General features: G+C 55.5%; 1 protein-coding gene across 1 annotated transcript; it reads left to right on the forward strand.

The window, feature by feature from the left end:
- Positions 1 to 16926: 16926 nt before the first annotated feature.
- On the forward strand, positions 16927 to 18912 carry AVP (arginine vasopressin). The gene is made up of 3 exons (XM_036093210.2): positions 16927 to 17151; positions 18312 to 18513; positions 18678 to 18912. Exons 1-3 carry the CDS (start codon positions 17032 to 17034, stop codon positions 18854 to 18856), a joined length of 501 nt encoding a protein of 166 aa, XP_035949103.1. The 5' UTR covers positions 16927 to 17031; the 3' UTR covers positions 18857 to 18912.
- Positions 18913 to 19810: the final 898 nt, after the last annotated feature.

Genomic DNA, 19810 nt, shown 5'->3' on the forward strand with positions numbered 1-19810 from the left:
AGAAGTCACATTTCAGGATGCATCTGACACGTGAGGGTTTGCACGTGGGTGCGGGCGCCAGTGGGGAGGCCCGGCACCCACCAAGCTGCTGGCCGCACTGCCCTCCGAGGCCCACCGAGCCTTCCTGCACGGGGCCCCTGGCAGGAGAAGTACTTAAACAACTCGGCTGCATTCTTTTCACTCAAAATTTAGTTTTGTGGAGTCCCAGGGGAAACTCTGTACTCCTACAACTGTTTACTGCATGGAAGATTCTAGTCGCTGGAAGAATGTCCGTGAGAAAGTGCGCCGGACTCTTCCCTGCTCCCCGTGAGTCCCTGTGAGTCCGAGGGAAGGAGGGCCTGGCGGTGCTGCACCAGTTCATCGTGAGGTTTCAGGCAGGCACCTGTGGGCCCCGAAATCCCAGCCACCTGCTCTCCTCCCCTCCCACAGGCCCGCTGCCTCCCCTGCCCCCGGGGGCTGGGGGGGGGGGGACAGGGAATGAGGCGCTGGCAGGGAGGAGCGGAACTTATTACAAAAGCTTATTAAAAGCTCTGATTCTTGGACTCTAGTCCAGACCCAGGAATTTAGAGATCTGGGGTGGGGCTGGAGATTCCTAGGGGATTTGTGTGTCCCCAAAGGAAATTCCTTCCCCTGCCGCAGGCGGCAGCCTCACCTGAGACTTCAGGGTCTGCACTGGTGGGCTTCCCTCTTAGCCAGTGAGGCTCCTGGGTGCTCTTCGGCTTTAAAGGTCTGGGCCTTTCCAGATTCTTGCCTTACCCTCCTTGCCTCAATGTATTGTAAGAAAAGCCCCACATTTGTGGCAGAAGCAGCGCTGGGGGTGGGGGGGATCCCATTCCTCAGCCTGTGGTGGCCTCAGGGTAGCAGCCCACTCAGCCCTCCTGGGTAGGTTCACTACTTAGGAGCCCTGCTGTCTGGGGGCGCCCTGCCGTCTGGGGGCACCCTGCCATCTGGCGGCGCCCTGTCCGCCCCACCCCAGGGAGCCAGAGGCAGTGCTTCCAGCGTGGGGTCTGCATGAGGCACCCCCAGATAAGGGCAGAGGTGCCTCCCCGCCTGTGGAGAGGCCTCATGATCTGCATTTCAAACCGGCTCCTGCTCCCGGATTGGCCGTGGTGGGAAACCAGGCTTGGGAGCCCCTGGGGAGGACAGTTCCTGTCCAGTACCCAGGTGGAGCCACACCCACGTCCTTGGACATGCATCCGTTTTGATCTTACTCTTTTTTTTTTTTTAAGCTCTATACCCAACATGGGGCTTGAACTCAGAACCCCAAGATCAAGAGTCACATGCTGTACCTACTGAGCCAGCCAGGCGCCCCTTTACCTTATTCTAAAGAGTCCCGCGAAAGGATGTGGTCTTTCACCACCCTTGCCAGAACGCTAAGCATGGCCGGGCTGATTCTCTCCCATAGAAAATGGGAATAACCGTTCTCTTGCCACCAATGAGGCTCAGAGGGCAGTTTACTTCTCAGCAGCATCCCCAGGCCAGGCACAGAGCAGCTGACCAGTGAGCACGGAGCTGGGCCCCACTGACTCTGAGAAGACTCAGGAGCGCAAAGCCTCGATGTGGCCCTCTGCCCCCTCGCCCGGCCACAGGTCCCGTGGGGGCACACGTCTTCCCCTTTCCTGTCCTGTACTCGAGACACCAAGCCCGTGTGGGGCGCGCAGCCCTGGGCCCTCCGAGAGCGGGGGCCTGGGCCCCAAATCTCCATCCCCGTGGAGCAGGGCGACCTGGCGTCCTGGCCATCCTCCCTGCGGGGCTAAGGAAGGCTTCAGTCCTTGGCCGCTCTGTGGCCCGGTTCAGGTCGCTCGCTCCCGGCTGGGGCCCGCCGGCCCCGGGGACAGCGGGAGGGAGGGCCGCTCAGAAGTCCTGAAGGTAGAAGAAGTAGAAGAACCAGACGGCTAGGAAGAAGATGGGCATCTGCTCGGTGCTCACAGAGTAGTACTCCATGTCCTGGCAGCCCAGCCGCAGCGCCCCGCAGCACCTGGGCCCCCGAGCCCTGGGCCGCACCGCCGCCTCCCGTGGGTCTCCAGCCCGAGGCCGCTCCGCCGCCAGGAGCTTTTCCATCCCCCAGGACACCAGCTCTCTGCCTCGGGGGTTGCTGTAAGTAGGTCTGCAGACAAAACGACCTGCCCCTGGAGGAAGCTGCGGCCCCGCCGGGCTTCCAGGCCGCTGCTTGGCTGCTTGCCTCCCGCCTGTGGGGTTGTGGTACTGGGCCGCCTGCCATTGTGAGGGCTGTGGGTGGGGCGGGGCGGGGCGCCTCAGGGCTGTCCCCCCCACCCTCGCAGGGGCCCCCCTCCGCAGCCTGCACTGGCCCACCCAGTCTCCGCCCACTGGCTCCCGCAGATCTTTCCTTCCAGTTCTAGGCGGAAAGGGTCTGGCTGGGCTGGGAATCAGCCAAAGATGCTCTGTCCACCTACCTGTGGTGGAGGCCATAGCCCAGGCTCCACCCCGCGGTAACGCACTCCCTCTCTTACAAAGAAGTGCCATGGTCCAGAGGGGTGACGAGATCTCCAGAGTGGCTCGGGGATGAAGGGAGGATGAAGGAAGAAGAGGCAGCCTGGTGGCCTTTGGCACGTTTTCTCCACCAAGGTTTGTGCCAATAGCAAGATGATGCCACCCGCAACCACATTATCCAGATGCGACCACACAAACATTGCGGGTTGGGTTTCTTCCCCCTTACAATATCTTTCTATAAGGGGGAAAAAAAAACCCTATATATGCTGTGTGGTTCTGTTGACTGCTCTTTCCCTTACCATTTTTTTCATGGACATTTGCCCTTGTCTTAGACACTATTCTTATTATCAAATCATTTGGAAAAACAAGCCAGAATAACCAGGAAAACCCTGGAAATGAAGAACAGTTTGGGTTGGGTGGGGAGAACTAACCCTTGAATACACAGACCAATGAAAGTTAAAAATCCAGCCGACCAACAGGGAAAGAAGGACCTTTCACAAAGTGGTGCTGGGGCTGCTGGAATAAGGAAACCATCCAAGAACTAGAAGAAAGTGGAAAATGAGGGGATGACTGAGAACCTGGGAGTGAGGAAAATGCTCCTCATTCAAAATCCAGATACAGTGAGGGAGAAGATTGACAAGTCTGACTACATTGAAATTAAAAACAAAAAACCTTGTACATAGAAAGGCAAGCTACCATTAGCAAGGTAAAAAGTAAATTACAACCTGGAAAAAGTATATTTGTAACTTGTATTACAATGGTTCGTATAGCTTCTAAAAATAAAGATTCATAAAGAAATGCACACGGCCTCTTAAACCTGTCAGAAGATGCTCAACCTTGCTCACAAAATGATAAAAGCAACCCTGAAACACCATCTCTTGTTTAGCAGATGGGCACGCATCTCAAAGTGGGGCCGCACTCCACTGGGGGGGCTGTGGGCTAACAGGTGCTGCCATGCACCGCGGGTGGCAAGGCGAGGGGTCCAAGCTCTGCGGAGGGTGACGTGACAGTTTCTGGCAAAGTCACATGTATGTGGACCCCCTGGCTCGAACCCAGCCATCCCGCTCCTAGGATTCTAGCCCAAAGATTCTCTGGCGAAACTCGGAGAAGAACTCTGGCCACCGGAAGCGGCAAGCAACCTGAGCAGAGGGCCCAGGTCCCCCACGGGGCCTGAGAAGCCGTGTCGCCCCCTTGCGGAGGGCCCAGGAACAAGTGGTTTACACGCACGTGTGATCGGGCATATATTATCATCAAGGAGGTTATGGAGAAGGCCACCCATGTGTGTTTAAGAAAAAAACACAAACTTTGCATTCACAAGTTTTTTTATAAAGTTTCTACGTATTGAGTACACTCTTGGGGGGGGCATCCTGCTGAGTGCTTTATTTGTATGACCTCATTTAGTCCTTGCAGCTCTTTTTTTTTTTTTTTTTTTAAGTTAGCTCTCCAGACAACGTGGGGCTTGAACTCACGACCCCAAGAACTAGGGTCGCATGCTCTACAGACTGAGCCAGCCAGCCCTGCCCCATCAATCCTTAACTCCTAAAGGAGGAAACTGAGGCTCAGGTCCATGAAGAGCTCAGCTGACTGACTCCAAGCCCACTCTTAATCCCTGGGATGCTTTACTGGTGGCAGAGGCTGCCAAAGAGCAGACTCAATGGGGCGCCTGGGTGGCTCAGTCATTAAGCGTCTGCCTTTGGCTCAGGTCATGATCCCAGGGTCCTGGGATCGAGCCCCGCATCGGGCTCCCTGCTCGGCGGGAAGCCTGCTTCTCCCTCTCCCACTCCCCCTGCTTGTGTTCCCTCTCTCGCTGTGTCTCTCTCTGTCAAATAAATAAGTAAAATCTTAAAAACAAAAAACAAAGAGCAGACTCAAGTCCCCTCTATGGGTGTGGCCTGGATGTTGTCACTACACGGGTGTCTAAGGATGCCTCCATTGAACTGGGACCCCAGGCAGGGCTCAGAAGCACCACTAGCACTGGTCTGGTGGGAGGCCATGCAACTGCTTGACCTACAGCAGCCTTTCTGCTCGGGCCCAAGTCTACCATGCACCTAGAACCAGAGGCGCCCCAAAAAGTCTAATTATTGAATAACAACTCATGACCAAGCTACAGCACAGCTTTCGAACGTTAAAAAATATTGCACCTCTAGGCACAAAAATAAAAGCTGTTCTGCCCAACAAAGACTCAGCACAGTTCACTTCATGTAAGTGGGGAAATCTGCTTGAGATGTGAATGGAAAAGTACCCGTCCTGTGCGGCTGCCGAAGGAGGAGGACGTGGGAAGGAGCAAGGAGCCAGACAGGGAAGGAGCAGGTGCAGAGTGGCCCTGGAATGGTCTGTGGCAGGCTGCAGCGGGGACTGGCCTGCCCCCCACCCCACCCCCCCCCGCTGCGCTGGGCTTGCCACCCTGCAGACCGCACCCCCAGATGTGTGATGTGTGTGGCTGAGGGAGACACTGTTTGAAAGAGAAACTGGATGAGTGGGAAACAGAACCCAATGAGCCCTGTGTGGGCCTGGTGGGGCGGGAAGGCATGAAGCATGGACAGACTGGGGGCGCCTGGGTGGCTCAGTCATTAAGCATCTGCCTTCGGCTCAGGTCATGGTCCCAGGGTCCTGGGATCGAGCCCCACATCAGGCTCCCTGCTCCGCAGGAAGCCTGCTTCTTCCTCTCCCACTCCCCCTGCTTGTGTTCCCTCTCTCGCTGTCTCTTTCTGTCAAATAAATAAATAAACTCTTAAAAAACAAAAAGAAAGGATGGACAGACTGGGGTCCGTCCCAGGAAGGTGTTGGGAAGCAGAGGCAGGAGTAGGGAGGAAGGCGGGCAGTCTGATAGCCTCTAAACCAGTGGAGAGAACTGGGTTTGAAAAGAGAGTGGGTAGGGGCACTTGGGTGGCTGAGTCAGGGGAGCATCCGACTCTTGATCTTGGGGTTGTGGGTTCAAGCCCCATGTTGGGTGTAGAGATTTCTTAAAATCTTAAAAAAAAAAAAAAAGAAAAGAGAGGTGGGTAGAGAATTACGGCTGGGGGAGGCAGAGGCAGGCTGGCCTCCCCTCCCATGGTTCCCAATACCCTCCCCTTGGGTCCAGGGCCCAGACATTAATCGTGACTCAGCTGATGAAATGCAACCCCATGGCTCATTAATGAGGAAGCCTGTAATTAGCCTGTCTCAGGAACCAGGATCCTCTAGAGAGAACCCCTCTCTCCTGCCTTCCTCCCCCTCCCACCAGAAGGATGAGATCAGGCTTGGTGGGATCTGGCCCCTGGGAACGAGGAGGGGCAGGGGAGCATGAACACCAGGGGAAATGAGATGCTGGGGCACGCGTTTATGCATGAGATGGCCTTGCCCATTGACCCTAGGTAATGAGGCGACGGAAATGCCAGTAGGTGCCTCCACCCTGAAAGTTTCTGGGGGCAAGCTGGGTGAGGCTGGCTAGATCTGGCCCAGCTTGGTCTGCAAAGCCATGATCACTGCAGTTCAGTCTCAGAGCCAGCCAGTCCGGGGCAAAAGAAACAGATTCAGCAACCCAAATGCCATTTCACACGGGGCTGTTACTCAACACCACCTCCTAAAACCCCTCTTCCTCCGTCAACCTCCCGTTCACCTCCCTCCCACGCCCCTTCTCTGCAGCTGATCCGTCACCTCCCTTTCCCAGACTCCTTGGAAAAGTCGATCTCAAACCTTAGTCTTCGTCCTTTCCTCCTGACTTCATGCCACTGTGACTATTTTATTTTTATTTATTTTTTTAAAGTTTATTTATGTTTAAGTGATCTCTACCCCCAGCGTGGGGCTCGAACTCAACTCCAAGATCAAGAGTCGCATGCTTTTCCGAACGAGCCAGCCAGGGGCCCCCACTGTGACTCTTTTAAATAACCAGTTGCTGGGGCGCCTGGGTGGCTCAGATGGTTAAGCATCTGCCTTCTCTTAACTCTGGATGGGCTTGCGGCTGCTCTGACCAATGGAGTATAGCAGCAGTGACCCTACGTGATTTCTGAGGCTGTCATAAAATGCCACATCACTTCTGCCTCATTTGCTGGGACACTCTTAAAGCCCTTGTTTGCTAGAACACTCCTCAAGCACTCTGGAAGCTGGAACATTCAAGAAGTCCAACTATCCTGAGGCCACCAAGCTGTGAAAAGCCACACAGAGAGCCCAGCCTGTGGATCATCCCCGTCCAGGTGCCGAGGCATGTGAGTGGAGAAGTCTCCAGATGATTCCAGCCCCTAGCCGTTCACACTTTCCAGCAGAGGCCCTGGTCACTGTGGCGCAGAGAAGAGCTGTCCTTGCTGTGCCCTGTTTGGACTCCTGACCTTCGGAACCTAGGATCATAAGATGGTGGGGGTTCTGTGTTGCTGCCTTTTGGAGAGGTTTGGTACACAGTGTAGTAACTGGAACAATGACAAGATCCTAGACAGCTGCTTCGGGGAGAGCTGGGGTGGGGGTATGTTGGGGGGAAACCAGGAAGGCAAAGCCAGAGTCGTCCTCAGCACAGAGTGGGAGGAGAAGGCCTAAAGATGTCCCTCTCCTAACACCTCACGTTCTGACCCGTGTCTGTGGGCAGGTGGCGCAGAGAGAGGAACGTGACACTCCCTGGGCTGACCACTAACTCCGGCATTTACTCGAGACCCACCGCAGTGTCCGGGCCCCCCTGAAGAGAAGGACACTGTCTAGAGGGGCGGAGAGCCAGGGAAACACGTGAATCAAGCATTCTTGGGGTACACGTCCACCTGGAGGAGGAGGAGGTCAGTTGCGCTGAGGGTAGTGGTGGGGGCAGAAAAGATGGGACTCCGGTTCTGATTTCAGAAAAATATCTCAGTGGATTTTTGGTGGTGGATTTGCTCTACAGCAAATTGACCCTTCACCCTGGTCTTCTTTCAAGCTTCGGTTTCTTTCTCCATCGGATACAGGCCGAGGGAGCTTTATTCAGACGCCTAAGGGATGGGCATATGAGGTGAACTATGCCAAATAGACACCCCTCCCTGGAATGTGAACCCAAGCACAGGGACAAAGCTGAAGGCGATCATCCTACAGTGGGTGCTGCTGATGCCGGGCCCATTCGGCCCCCAGATGCTGTGAATATGGCCTGCAGCTGACCTGTCTCTGAAGACTTGGCCTCAGCCAATGGGAGCCACCGCACCAAGAAAATGCCTGGGAGATCCCCTCCCCGCCAACCTCCTTGACAAACACCTAATACCCAGATATATAACAAAAATCAACCCCTTTGCCTCAAGGTAGGACAACTCTGGTGTCACACTCAGAGCTCGGGGTAGGATCAGGTTGAGCCTAGATCCAGCTGACACCGCATCTTTGCCTGGCTTCTTCCCCTGCCCCGTCCAGCTTCACTCACCCCCGAGGGCCCTCCCTGCCTCATAAATCATGTGTATAAGAATCCCCATCGCAGGGGCTGCCGCTGGGGGATCCGACACATCCATTTCAGGAAACATGGTCCTCCAGGACCACTCAGTTTCTGAGCCTGGGTCTCTAGCTTTCCCCTAAATTATGAGCTCTTTATTGTTTTGTTTTGTTTTTTTAAGATTTTATTTATTTATTTGAGAGAGACAGAGATAGCGACAGAGCATGAGCGAGGAGGAGAGGGAGAAGCAGGCTCCCTGCTCAGCAGGGAGCCCGACATGTGGCTTGATCCCAGGACCCTGGGATCATGACCTGAGCCGAAGGCAGATGCTTAACTGACTGAGCCACCCAGGTGCCCCTAAATTATGAGCTCTTAATAGCCTTCCAGTAAATTCCTTTTGCTCAAATTTTCCAAAGCTTGTTATAGAACACAGAACCAGGAGTGGAGGGCTGGCAACAGACTCTCAAGAACATGAGGGGCATGTAGGATTGTCCAGAAAGGGCCAGAAGATAGTGAAACTGACATTCATATTCTGGTTTGGACCCCCGTGTCCTATGGCAGGTGGGGATGAAGTAGCTGAGTCCTTGGAGTCCTGTGACTCCTGAGAGTGGGGTTCTGGAAGATTCTGGTCTGCTGACACAGGATTTCAGGCTTTGAGGGCTTCAAGGACCAGTAATGCCTAAGGGGCCCTGGCCTCATGCCTTAGGGGCCCAACTCTGACCCTCTTCCAGATGAGACCAGGGGCTGTGCCCTCCTCAAATGTGGACCCTACAGCCTGTGGCTTAGAACACTCTACCTAATGTTCCCATGACCTTTTCTAGGGCAGGAGGGGTCCTCTTGTCTGGGTCTGTGACCAGGTGGGCCCCCCTGAAGTGTGCACACATGCCTGCATGGTGGAAGGAGGAGACCGAGGGTGAGGCGCACAGACAGAGCCCAAGTCTGCAGCCTGGAGCACCCACTTGTGTGCGTGTCCCTTGGGATGTGGGACAGAACAAGGCTGAGGGAGAGGCCAGCTCCTCCCAGCTGCCCTGGCTGCCAAGCTCCGCTGCAGATCAGAAGCTGGGCGAACCCATTAAAGCCTCGAAATCCGGGGGGTGGTGAGCCCTCTTGGGGCCGCTCTGGAAGCTCGGTGCTGGTTGGGATCCTGCTCCTACTCCTTGCCTGCTGTGGCATTTCAGGACATTTGCTTAACCCTTGGGTGCCTCAGTTTCCACACCAACAAAATGGGGACAGTTGTCATGTCATATCTCATGACATATGGCTCATAGCGTCTGAGCCGAGAACACATTGTCAGCATGCAGTAAATGTTAGCTAGTTCTACATTACTCCGTGTGCCCTGTTTGGTGCAGAAAATGGATAGGTCTCAGAAAATGAGGGGATCTTTCTGAATTTAATCCGGACACATCTCCAGGAGACCAGCTCCAAATACAGTCTTCCCAGGGGAGTAAATCAGCACAGACCCCCAGCTGCCTACGGCAGCTCTCCATCTGGGAAACAGATTTTTGCTTCTCTCCACTGCGGGGTGGGGGGGTACAGAATCTTTAGTTGTCAGAGGAATGGTGAGTGGAGTTTCCATCAATATCATTTTTAATAATAATGAGTAATGAGGAGTCTTAAAATCAAGGTGACACTAAAATATTGGCAACAATATAACGGATGATGAGAGTGAAGGAATTCCTGGTTAAACATTCTAGGGAATTCATCTTGCTCTGGAGGAGGAGAGGGAGATGCACAGCCTCAGACATTGTTTAGGTAAGCTACTAAAAGAATAGAAAGAAAATTTAAAGATAACCAATCTGGGGCACCTGGGTGGCTCAGTCAGTTAAGCATCCAACTCTCGATCTCAGCTCGGGTCTTGATCTTGGGGTTGTGAGTTCAAGCCCCACCCATGTTGGACATAGAGATTTTTTTTTTTAAGATTTATTTATTTATTTGAGACAGGGAGAGCACAAGCAGGGCGAGGGGCAGAGGGAGAGGGGGAGAAGCAAATTCCATGCTGAACGGGAGCCTTATGTAGGGCTCAATCCCACACCCTGAGATCACAACCTGAGCTGAAACCAAGAGTCAGACGCCCAAACAACTGAGCCACCCAGGGTATAGAGATTGCTTAACATAAGATCTTAAAAAGAAAAAAAAAAAAAGATAGCCAATCTATTAGAAGACAAGAAAGAAGGGAAAAGAAGTGAGCGGTTGTCATAATAAATAGAAAACAGAAGCTAAATGTGCACAGATGAGCCCAAGCGATCACCACAAATGTCAACAGATTAAGCCCGCCTTGTGAAAAAAACAGGAACACTCAGTAAAAAATCAAATCCTGCCATGTACTGTTTCAACAGACATTCCTAAAGCACGGAGGTGGGACATGAAAGGATGAGGGAAAAGAAGGAGAACGTAGCAACAGTAATATCAGGCAAATAGAATTTAAAGCAAAAATACTAATAAGGATAAAGAGATTTTATTTAATGATAACAGAAATAATCCATCAAGAGCACACAGCAGTCAGAAACTTGTATGCGCCTAACAGCATATCCTCAAAGCAGGAGAGACGGACAACCCAGGACTGCAGTGAGAGGTGTCAGCAGACCTGTCCTGGGGAGGATAGCTAAGCACACACACGTGTGGGAAGGCAGAGAAGGTACGAACCACTGGAATCACGATCTTGACCACCTGATTCTTGCATAATACAATTACTTTTCAAGGATTCGTGTAACATTACCAGACGCTTAAGATCGACAAACAGGGGGGCGCCTGGGTGGCGCAGTCGTTAAGTGTCTGCCTTTGGCTCAGGTCATGATCCCAGGATCCTGGGATTGAGCCCCGCGCTGGGCTTCCTGCTCAGCGGGAAGCCTGCTTCTCCCTCTCTCCCTGCTTGTGTTATTTATTTGACAGAGAGAGACACAGCCAGAGAGGGAACGCAAGCAGGCAGCCGCTTAACGACTGAGTCACCCAGGTGCCCCCCCAAAATTAAAAAATCTTAAAAAAAAAAAAGATTGGCAAACAGGACCACCCACTTTGCCACAACACGGAGTCTCAACATATTCCAGAGAATCAACAGAACACAGGCTACATTATCTGGCTAGAAAAACAATAAAAATCCATGAGAATGAAAATGAGCAAAAACCAAAACAAAAACTTGGCACTCTTGTAAATAACCAGAAAGGAAAAGAATAAATCAGCGTGGACATTTACGAAATGTTTAGAACCCAATGACAATAAGGGAGCTATAAATCAAAATTCATGGGACAAAGAAAGTTTTATAGCCTTAAAACATATTATTTAAAAAGAAGGGGGGGCGCCTGGGTGGCTCAGTCGTTAAGCGTCTGCCTTCAGCTCAGGTCATGATCCCAGGGTCCTGGGATCGAGCCCCACATCGGCTCCTGGCTCAGCGAGGAGTCTGCTTCTCCCTCTCCCTCTGCCTCTCCCCCTGCTCATGCTCTCTCTCTCTCTCTGTATCTGTGTGTCTCAAATGAAATAAAATAAAATAAAATCTTTAAAATAAATAAATAAATAAATAAATAAATAAATAAAAAAAAAGAAGAAGGGTGCCTGGCTGGCTCGGTTGGTGAAGCATGTGACCCTTGATCTCAGGATTGTGAGTTTGAGCCCCACACTGGGTGTAGAGATTACTTGAATAAATAAAATCTCTTTTAAAAAATTAAAAAAAAAAGATTGAAAATGTATGAGCCAAGCACTAAACTCAGTCAGAAAAGAAGTACAGAATTAACTCAAAGACAGAAGATAAAATGAAATTAATGAAGATAATAGCATAAATTAATGAAACAAATTGGAGATTCGATAAGAGCAGAGGTTGATTCTTTGAAAAATTGAATAAAAGGCACCAAGAGAGGGGGCCCTGCAGTCCTGGCTGGGAGAAGCATAACCTTGGGGGTTGAGGGCACGGCGGACAAAGGTGATACTAAAGTGCTTGCGCATCATCCTGTGGGCAGTGGGGAGCCATGGAGGGTCCCGAAGTTAAGCACAAAGGGAAGTGGTGTGGTCGGTCTGGCAGCTGACGATGGGAGCCTGGGCTCTGCAGGCGATCCAGCCAGAGCTGAGATCAGGTGCAGCCTGGGGAGGCGCAGGAATTGGGGGCTGAGGGTTCCTCCCCCAGTAGCTCTATTACTGCCTCGCTGTGTGACCCCGGACAAGAAGACACTGAGCTTCTCTGTGCCACAGGGTCCTCCACTTGAAGTGATGGAGAGGATCCTACAAATCTTCCCAGCCTGGGCCAGCAGCCACTCCATCCCGGTCCTCACTAACAGAATCCCATTTCAGGAGGGGCCTGCAGATACACGCAGCCCTGGGGTGAACCTTGGCTGACCTAACACACAGCCAGGTGCTCACCCAGCCTGGAGGGGCTTGGGAGTGGGCCCCTGGGCAAAGGTGAGGGTCCCCCAGAAGGGAGAGGCTCAGAGGAGGGAACCATTTTGTGGCTGCCCCCTTGCCATGAGGAGAGATACACAGACATGTGGAGGGTGCCAGAAGGGAGTAAGGAAACCCCGGGTGATACCCCTGAAACCTGAGCCAGCCACAAGACCACCAACCTCCAGCTCTGAATCCTAGTAAATATTAATATCCTGGGGGTTTAGTCCCCGTTGGTTATGAGGCAGTGAAGTGCTGAAGGACACAGACCCTGGGGCCCAGTTCTGCTGGTCTTTACCTGTGCTTTCTTGGGCAAGTGTCTCAACCTCTCTGTTCCTGTTTCCTGTCTGCAAATGTCAATAAAAAATACTTTCACCTGGGGCACCTGGGTGGCTCAGTCGTTTAAGCGTCTGCCTTCGGCTCAGGTCGTGGTCTCAGGGTCCTGGGATGGAGCCCCACATCGGGCTCCCTGCTCAGTGGGGGGCCTGCTTCTCCCTCTGCCCCTCTGTCCCACCCCTCCCCCTGCTTGTGCTCTCTCTCTCTCTCTCTCTCAAATACATAAAATCTTAAAAAAAAAACTTTCTCCTTCTTAGGGTTTTATGCAGATTCGAGAAGGAAATGCATGTGAAGTTTGGCCCAGACTACGGAAGTCTTTGCTGTCGTCGTCTGTGGGTCATCAGGCTCTGGAGCCTGTGTGTCCTGTGCTGTGTCCTTACTGCTGCTCCCCTCCCCCACAGACACACACACACACACATAGACACACAGACACACACACAGACACACACACACACAGACACATGCATCCTGCTCCAGCCAGGTGTGCCCTCCCTGGCCTTCTTCCCGGAGCTCCCCATTTAACCTTCAGTCCCCAAACTACAGGCTCCAAAGGAATATTCGAGAAGGCTTCCCGGCGCCTTGGCCTTGGCTTCCCGCTCTCCCGCGGGGCCCCCGGCGCTGGGGTGCGCCCCTTTCCCGGGCGGGAGCTCGGGCCGGGCCCCCGGGGGCGGCGAGTGACGCGGGCGCTGCACTCATGTGGCTCTCGGCAGTCAGGGCACGGCTCCGCCGCCGCCGCCGGTCCCCGAGGCCCTCGCAGCCTCTTCCTGTCTTTCCTTCGGGCCTGGGCGCCCGCCCCCGCCGCCCCGGAGGCCTGGCCCTCCCCTGGACTGCATGGCGGGGGAGGGGGGTGCTTAGGGGGTCGCGGGGGAGGGGGCAGCCACTGGGCCCAGCCCAGCGGGGACACCAGGCCGGGCCCCGGGGTCCCAGCCGGAGCTGGGAGTCCCCAGATGGGACTCCACCCATCCGGCCGCTTACAGGCGTTTAACACCGAAGAGAGTGTCAAAAATATGTGTCCCGGTTTATTTTGCTTTTTATTTAGGTTGTTTTTGCAAGTAAGACCTCTTATGAGGCCTTTTCATTTCTGATTCTTTGAAGCTTAATGTAAGCCCCTGTAGAGATCTGATGGATCTTCACCTTGAGCTCCCCCCATGAGAGGAGGAAGCCAAGGCTTGCCATTTCTCACTCCTGGTGTGGATCCATCTCAGCTCGGGGCCTGTCTGCCTAAAGCCCAGCATTTTCTCATCCTTGCTCTGTGGATCCTCTTTGATTCACTTCAGTGAGCAGTTTGGGGCTCCTACAACTTTGCTCCCTGCAGGTTCCCTCTTCACAGTAGACAGAGCATTTGCGTGTCTACACTGCTGAGGGTCCTCAAGTGTCACTGGTGGACCACAGGTGAGGAGAGCGAAAGGTGGACTTATGGTGGCCGCAGAGGCCCTTTGCAAGTGAGGTCAACCCCCTTCCGACAGGCTGTGTGCATGTCATGTGGTGCGGGCTCTGGGTTGATCCTGAGAAAAGGAGAATGAGAAACAGGAATGGATGGACCCTGGGGCAGTTAACTGTTACTTGCTCTCAGAAAAGATGGTCTAGGGTTGCCTGGGTGGCTCAGTCATTAAGCGTCTGCCTTTGGCTCAGGTCATGGTCCCAGGGTCCTGGGATGGAGCCCCACATCGGGCCCCCAGCTCCGCGGGGAGCCTGCTTCTCCCTCTCCCACTCCCCCTGCTTGTGTTCCCTCTCTCGCTGTGTCTCTCTGTCAAATAAATAAAATCTTAAAAAAAAAAAGAAAAGAAAAGATGGTGTAACAGTCAGGAAATAAAGAGTATTCTGAGATTTGAGGCTTAATCTGGAGGCTTGCAACTCTTTGTTTTGTAAATATTTCAGAAACTCTTAACCTTTATAGCACCTTGGTCTGATTCCCTTAAATCCTCCTTGAGATAGGAAGTGAGGTTGTTAGTACATTAAGCGAGTAACTCTGGGAGCAGGTGTGGCTTCCCCAAGGTCACAGAGTAACTCCCCGGAAAGCTGAGGCTGGTACCCAGAGCTTCCCACCCTCCCTTCCTCCTTTCCATAATCTATTGAAAACCCACTGTGTGGCAAGCACCGTACCAGACTATGGCACTGAACAGAAAAATGAAGTCCCTTCTGCCCTGGGGGTCTCACTCTAGAGGGGCACAGCCATACACATGCACAAAAGATAAACAGACAAGGAAATGAGCTGCAGGTTGTAGTAAGTGCTTATTAACCCTTCAACGCTGACTCATGTTAGAAAGTAATCGAAGTGGGGCTGAGGGAGGGATGTGCCAGGTGGGCGGTCAGGGAGGTCTCCTCTTAGGAGAGGACACCGAAGCGGACACCGAAGCAGCCAGGTGAATCCTACGGAGGGGTGAGGGTAGGGGAGGCTTCTAGAACAAAGAAACAACACGTTCTGAGATTTCAAAGCAGGAGCGAAAGGAAGCGGATAGATTTGAGATGTATTTTCCAGGTAGGACTAATAAAGAGGGAAGTGTAGGAACGTGGGGTGTTCAAAAGGTCCATGTGACATGTGAGGTGATATATTTGACCTGACAGCGCAGTAACAAGACTTTTTCTAGCCCCTGCATGTTCCAAGAGGGTGGGTGTTAGGCCACGCAGCTGGCCTAAACTAGGCCTGTGGCCTCCACCACAACCAAGAATCACAAGGGAGCAACAGTTTGGACCCAGCTTCTCTCCAGGCCCCATGAGTGGAATGAGCATGTTCCCCCTGGGTTAACCCAGGATGCTATTCTCTCTGGAAGACTCTCTTCAGCTTTTGTTTTTGTTTTTGTTTTAATTTTTTATTGTTATGTTAATCACCATACATTACATCATTAGTTTTAGATGTAGTGTTCCATGATTCATTGTTTGTGCATAACACCCAGTGCTCCATGCAGAACGTGCCCTCTTTAATACCCATCACCGGGCTAACCCATCCTCCCACCCCCCTCCCCTCTAGAACCCTCAGTTTGTTTTTCAGAGTCCATCGTCTCTCATGGTTCTTCTTCTCTTCAGCTCTTAATAAGAATAATGGCATTAGGGCCCCTGGGTGGCTCAGTCAGTTAAGTGTCTGCCTTCGGCTCAGGTCATGATCCTGGAGTCCCTGGATGGAGCCCCGCGTCGGGCTCCCTGCTCAGCGGGGCGTCTGCTTCTCCCTCTGCCCCTCACCCCCGTCTCATGCTCTCTCTCTCTCAAATCAATAAATAAAATCTTTAAAAAAAACAGAGTAATGGCATTAACAATACAATACCGTTATTAATTAGCTTTACAATGGTGCAGGAACTTTTCTAAAGCTCTTATGTATTACATGATTTCAGCCCTCACAACCCCATGAGGTGGGTACTTAGTATCTTCCCGACATTACGCTGGAAGAAAGTGAGGCACCGAGAGGTCAAGTAACCTGCCCGAGGCATGAAGTTTTGAGCAACAGAAGCCAGATTCTGACAGGCCACTGGGCTCCGGTGTCCTCACAGTCCATAAGGGGATGTTCCTGAAGAGCCTGCCGTCAGGTCCGTCAGGTCCGCAGTGTGGGAGGTCTCTCCCTGGGACGCCAAACCCCTGAGAGCACTTGGTGGGGAGAAGGCAGCCCAGAACTTTCTTGGGCACCCTGGAGAGGAGGCGAAGAGCCTGGGGCTGGGAGAGCTGGGGGCTGAACAGATCCTGAGAGGAGCAGGGTGGCTGGCCTGGGTCCAAGGGCCAGAGGGGCGCTCCAGTGGCCCAGGAGAGGGAGGCTTTAGTCCCTTCATCCCACCAGCCTGGGGTCGTGAACCAAAGTCCGCTTTCTCAGGCTGGGCTCATTTGGCTGTGGCTCCTCCAGCCCCCCAACACCAAAGCTCCCTCGCCCCCACTTCCACCCGAGGCCCGAGATGGTTCCTGCCTCGGCACCCACAAACTAGGGTCCTTGTCGGGGTAGGAATTGGGGCAGGTGGCTTTCCCCCCACCTTTGAACCTTACTGGGTCTGAACCCTGCTCTGGGTGTGTGTGGGATGGGGGGTGGGAGTGTCCCCCCTGGGAGGCTAACCCTCCTGATGGGGTTCTGCACACCTGACGGTCCCCTGTCCCACTGATCCTGGGCCGGGGCGGACCCTGCTCCCTGCACACCAGCCCCTCGGGCCCCCCTCCCCACCTTCTCAGGGGGCTGTGCTTGGGGACCGGCCCGCTGCCCCCCAGCCTCCTCTGAGCAGCCAGAAAGATCGGGGACGGTCTCCGCGAGACCCCCCCGCCCCCATCCGTCCCTCTCCCCGGGTCCAGAGAGCCACAATCGCAGCAGCTCCTGTCACTCGACAGCTACGCGGCTGCCAGTGACAGCCCGCAGGCCGGCACCCCTCCTCCCCAGCCCCCCCCAGACAGGTCCACGTGCGTCCCCAGATGCCTGAATCACTGCCTGGCGGTCGTGGGCTCCTGGGGAGTCACTGGGGAGGGGGGGTGGCGGCCACGTCGTCTCCGGGGGAGCACCTGCAGACATAAAAAGGCAGCCCGCGAAGGCAGCCCAGCACACTCCGCACACTGTGCCCACCTGCGCCAGGATGCCGGACGCCATGCTCCCCGCCTGCTTCCTGGGCCTGCTGGCCTTCACCTCTGCCTGCTACTTCCAGAACTGCCCACGGGGCGGCAAGAGGGACTTGTCTGACCTGGAGCTGAGACAGGTATGACCCGGGCGCATCTCGGGGCTGCCTGGAGGGGACAGAGCCCCCAGGCCTGCGCTACCCTGCAGGGGCCAGGCAGGAGGGCAGTCGTGGAAGAGGCCAGCTTTAGGGGAAGCAGCAGGGAGGCTTGGCATGGCTGGGCAGGGGTGGGGGGACCAGGCTGCCAGGCAGGCTAGGACGGGCTGCAGGACTGCGGGGACACTATCCCCATCCAGGCAAGGGATGCAGGAAAGCCCGTGTTTCCCCAGTAATGGGGCTTGGGGCAGATCAGGGAGAACTGGATAGCAGGGCCTCCTTCGTGCCCATCGGAGTCTCACAGCCGCAACGGGCTGTGTCATAACCAGCATGGGAGCCTTCCCCATCCAGCCGTCACCCTCTCCTAGCCACGGCTCCCCAGGGCCCCACACAGAAGCTGCCCATTGCTCTGAGCTCCTTCGAGTGAGGGTGCACCTCCTGCCAGGCAGTTCTGCTGGGAACCTAGCCCAATTCTCCCGCCCTGCTTGTCCAGTCAATTCCCTTTCAGTCCCTTTTCAGCAGAGCTGAAGGAAATCCCATCCCCATGCTCAAACCCTCCCAGGGCACAGGGGGCTCAGTTCCGAGCTATTGAACAAACTGGGGTGGGTCTGTGGGCAGTTTGTTGGCTGCCCTCTGCTGGGCACCTTCCGACACCGGAGTCAGCGAGGTGCCCCGTGCCCTTCCCTGGGGCTCAGGCTCCTGCCACCCACAGTCAGTGCCTGGCCGGTGAGCCCAGGTCCGGGCCCCCAGAGGCCCACCGGCTCGTCGAGCCGGGCCAGGAAACGGGAGGAGGGGCCTGGAAGTGTTCTGGGCGGGGCAGAGTCCTGTCTGCCGGGGGCGTGCGTGCTAGAGATCAAGCTTGAGTCCTGGGGGCAGGGGAGGAAGGTCGGCCTTAGGGGAGGGGTGGGCAGGGAGAGAGGGGCGCACACCTCTGATGGCCCCGGAGCTGAGAGGGAGGGTCTCTTCGGCGCAGCCTGGTGCGGAGGGGGCCTCCCTCAACGAAGGGGGAGGGTGCCGAGGGCTGTCACCGAGAGCCGGTCCTCAGTCACCTGAAGACCCGGGGCCTCTAGTGGACGTGCGCCCCCTCCCGCGACCGCGGCCCCCGGCCTCGCTCGGCCCGCGCTCACCCCCCGCCCTCCCGCCAGTGTCTCCCCTGCGGCCCCGGGGGCAAAGGGCGCTGCTTCGGGCCCAGCATCTGCTGCGGCGACGAGCTGGGCTGCTTCGTGGGCACGGCCGAGGCGCTGCGCTGCCAGGAGGAGAACTACCTGCCGTCGCCCTGCCAGTCGGGCCACCAGCCGTGCGGGAGCGGGGGCCGCTGCGCCGCCGCGGGCATCTGCTGCAGCCCGGGTGAGCCGGGGGCCGGGGCCGGGGCCGGGGACGGGGACGCGGGGCCGGGCGGGGGCGGGCGGGGGGCCGGGCGGGGGCGGGCCCCGGGGTCCCAGCGGGCCTGGCCGATCTGGGCCCCGCCCGCGCCGCGCTCACCCCGTGCCCGCCCCCCCCCCCGCCCGCAGAGAGCTGCGTGACCGAGCCCGAGTGCCGGGGGGGCTCCGGCTTCCACCGCCGCGCCCGCGCCAGCGACCGGAGCAACGCGACCCAGCTGGACGGGCCGACCGGCGCCTTGCTGCTGCGCCTGGTGCAGCTGGCGGGAGCGCCCGAGCCCGCGGAGCCCGCCCCGCCCGGCGTCTACTGAGCCGCTCGCTCGCCCCCAAACCCCCGAGCCCCCCGCAGCCTGGAAAAATAAACCTTTAAAAATGCACCCGCGAGTGTCTGTCTCCGTGTCCGGGGGTGGGGAGGGGGCGCAGAGGAGACGGTGGGGCGCGGACCCCCCTCCCTCACCCGCCCCAGCCAGTCCGCGATCCGCAGCGGGGCAGCGATCTTGGCTCGGCAGAGGGCTAGGGGGAACTAAGGACGGCGCGACCTGGGGGGCCCTGCAGGGGCTGGGTGGATCCTCCGGCAGAGGGACAGAAGTAAGGGCGAGGAGAGGGAAAGACATTGGTGGACAAGATGGCAGGAGAAGACAGAGGAAGCCCAACGATGGAGAGAGCGACGTTGAGAGCGTCCGAGGGAAGAGTGAGAAAGGTCCAAGGGGAGCCAAAGGGTGACCGGGGGTTCCCGTCTCCATTTACATCCCAGGAGACTGAGGCACGGCTTCAGGGACCCACCCAACTCCCCAGATTTCCAGTCTACTATTTCATCCAGGGCTGTGCTGTGTGTGTATGTGTGTGTGAGTTTGGAGGCAGCAAATCACCCCAGGCCCAGCAGACAGAGGGCCAGGTACTATCTGTCCAGGAGGAAGTTAAGCAGCCCCCATGGGGGCCCTTCAGCCAGAGTGGAAGACAGAGCCCACTGAGACCCTAGCTATATGCCCCCATCCATGTAGCCACACAAATCACACACACTAACACAAACACAGACCAGCAAATAATCATGAGCTGCATGCCTTGGGATCCTTGACCACAGTTACAGGTGTAGACCCTGAGATACACATTCAGAACCACAGACACACCCAGAGAAACACAGATACAAACAGACTCAACCATGGGTGGGCACACACACACACACACACACACGCACACGGTCACACTCACATTAGGACCTTCGCCCTTTGACACATGCAGCTTCAGGGCTGACATCCACTGGCGTT

Source organism: Halichoerus grypus, chromosome 10 (assembly GCF_964656455.1).
Source record: "Halichoerus grypus chromosome 10, mHalGry1.hap1.1, whole genome shotgun sequence".
Lineage (NCBI taxonomy): Eukaryota > Metazoa > Chordata > Mammalia > Carnivora > Phocidae > Halichoerus > Halichoerus grypus.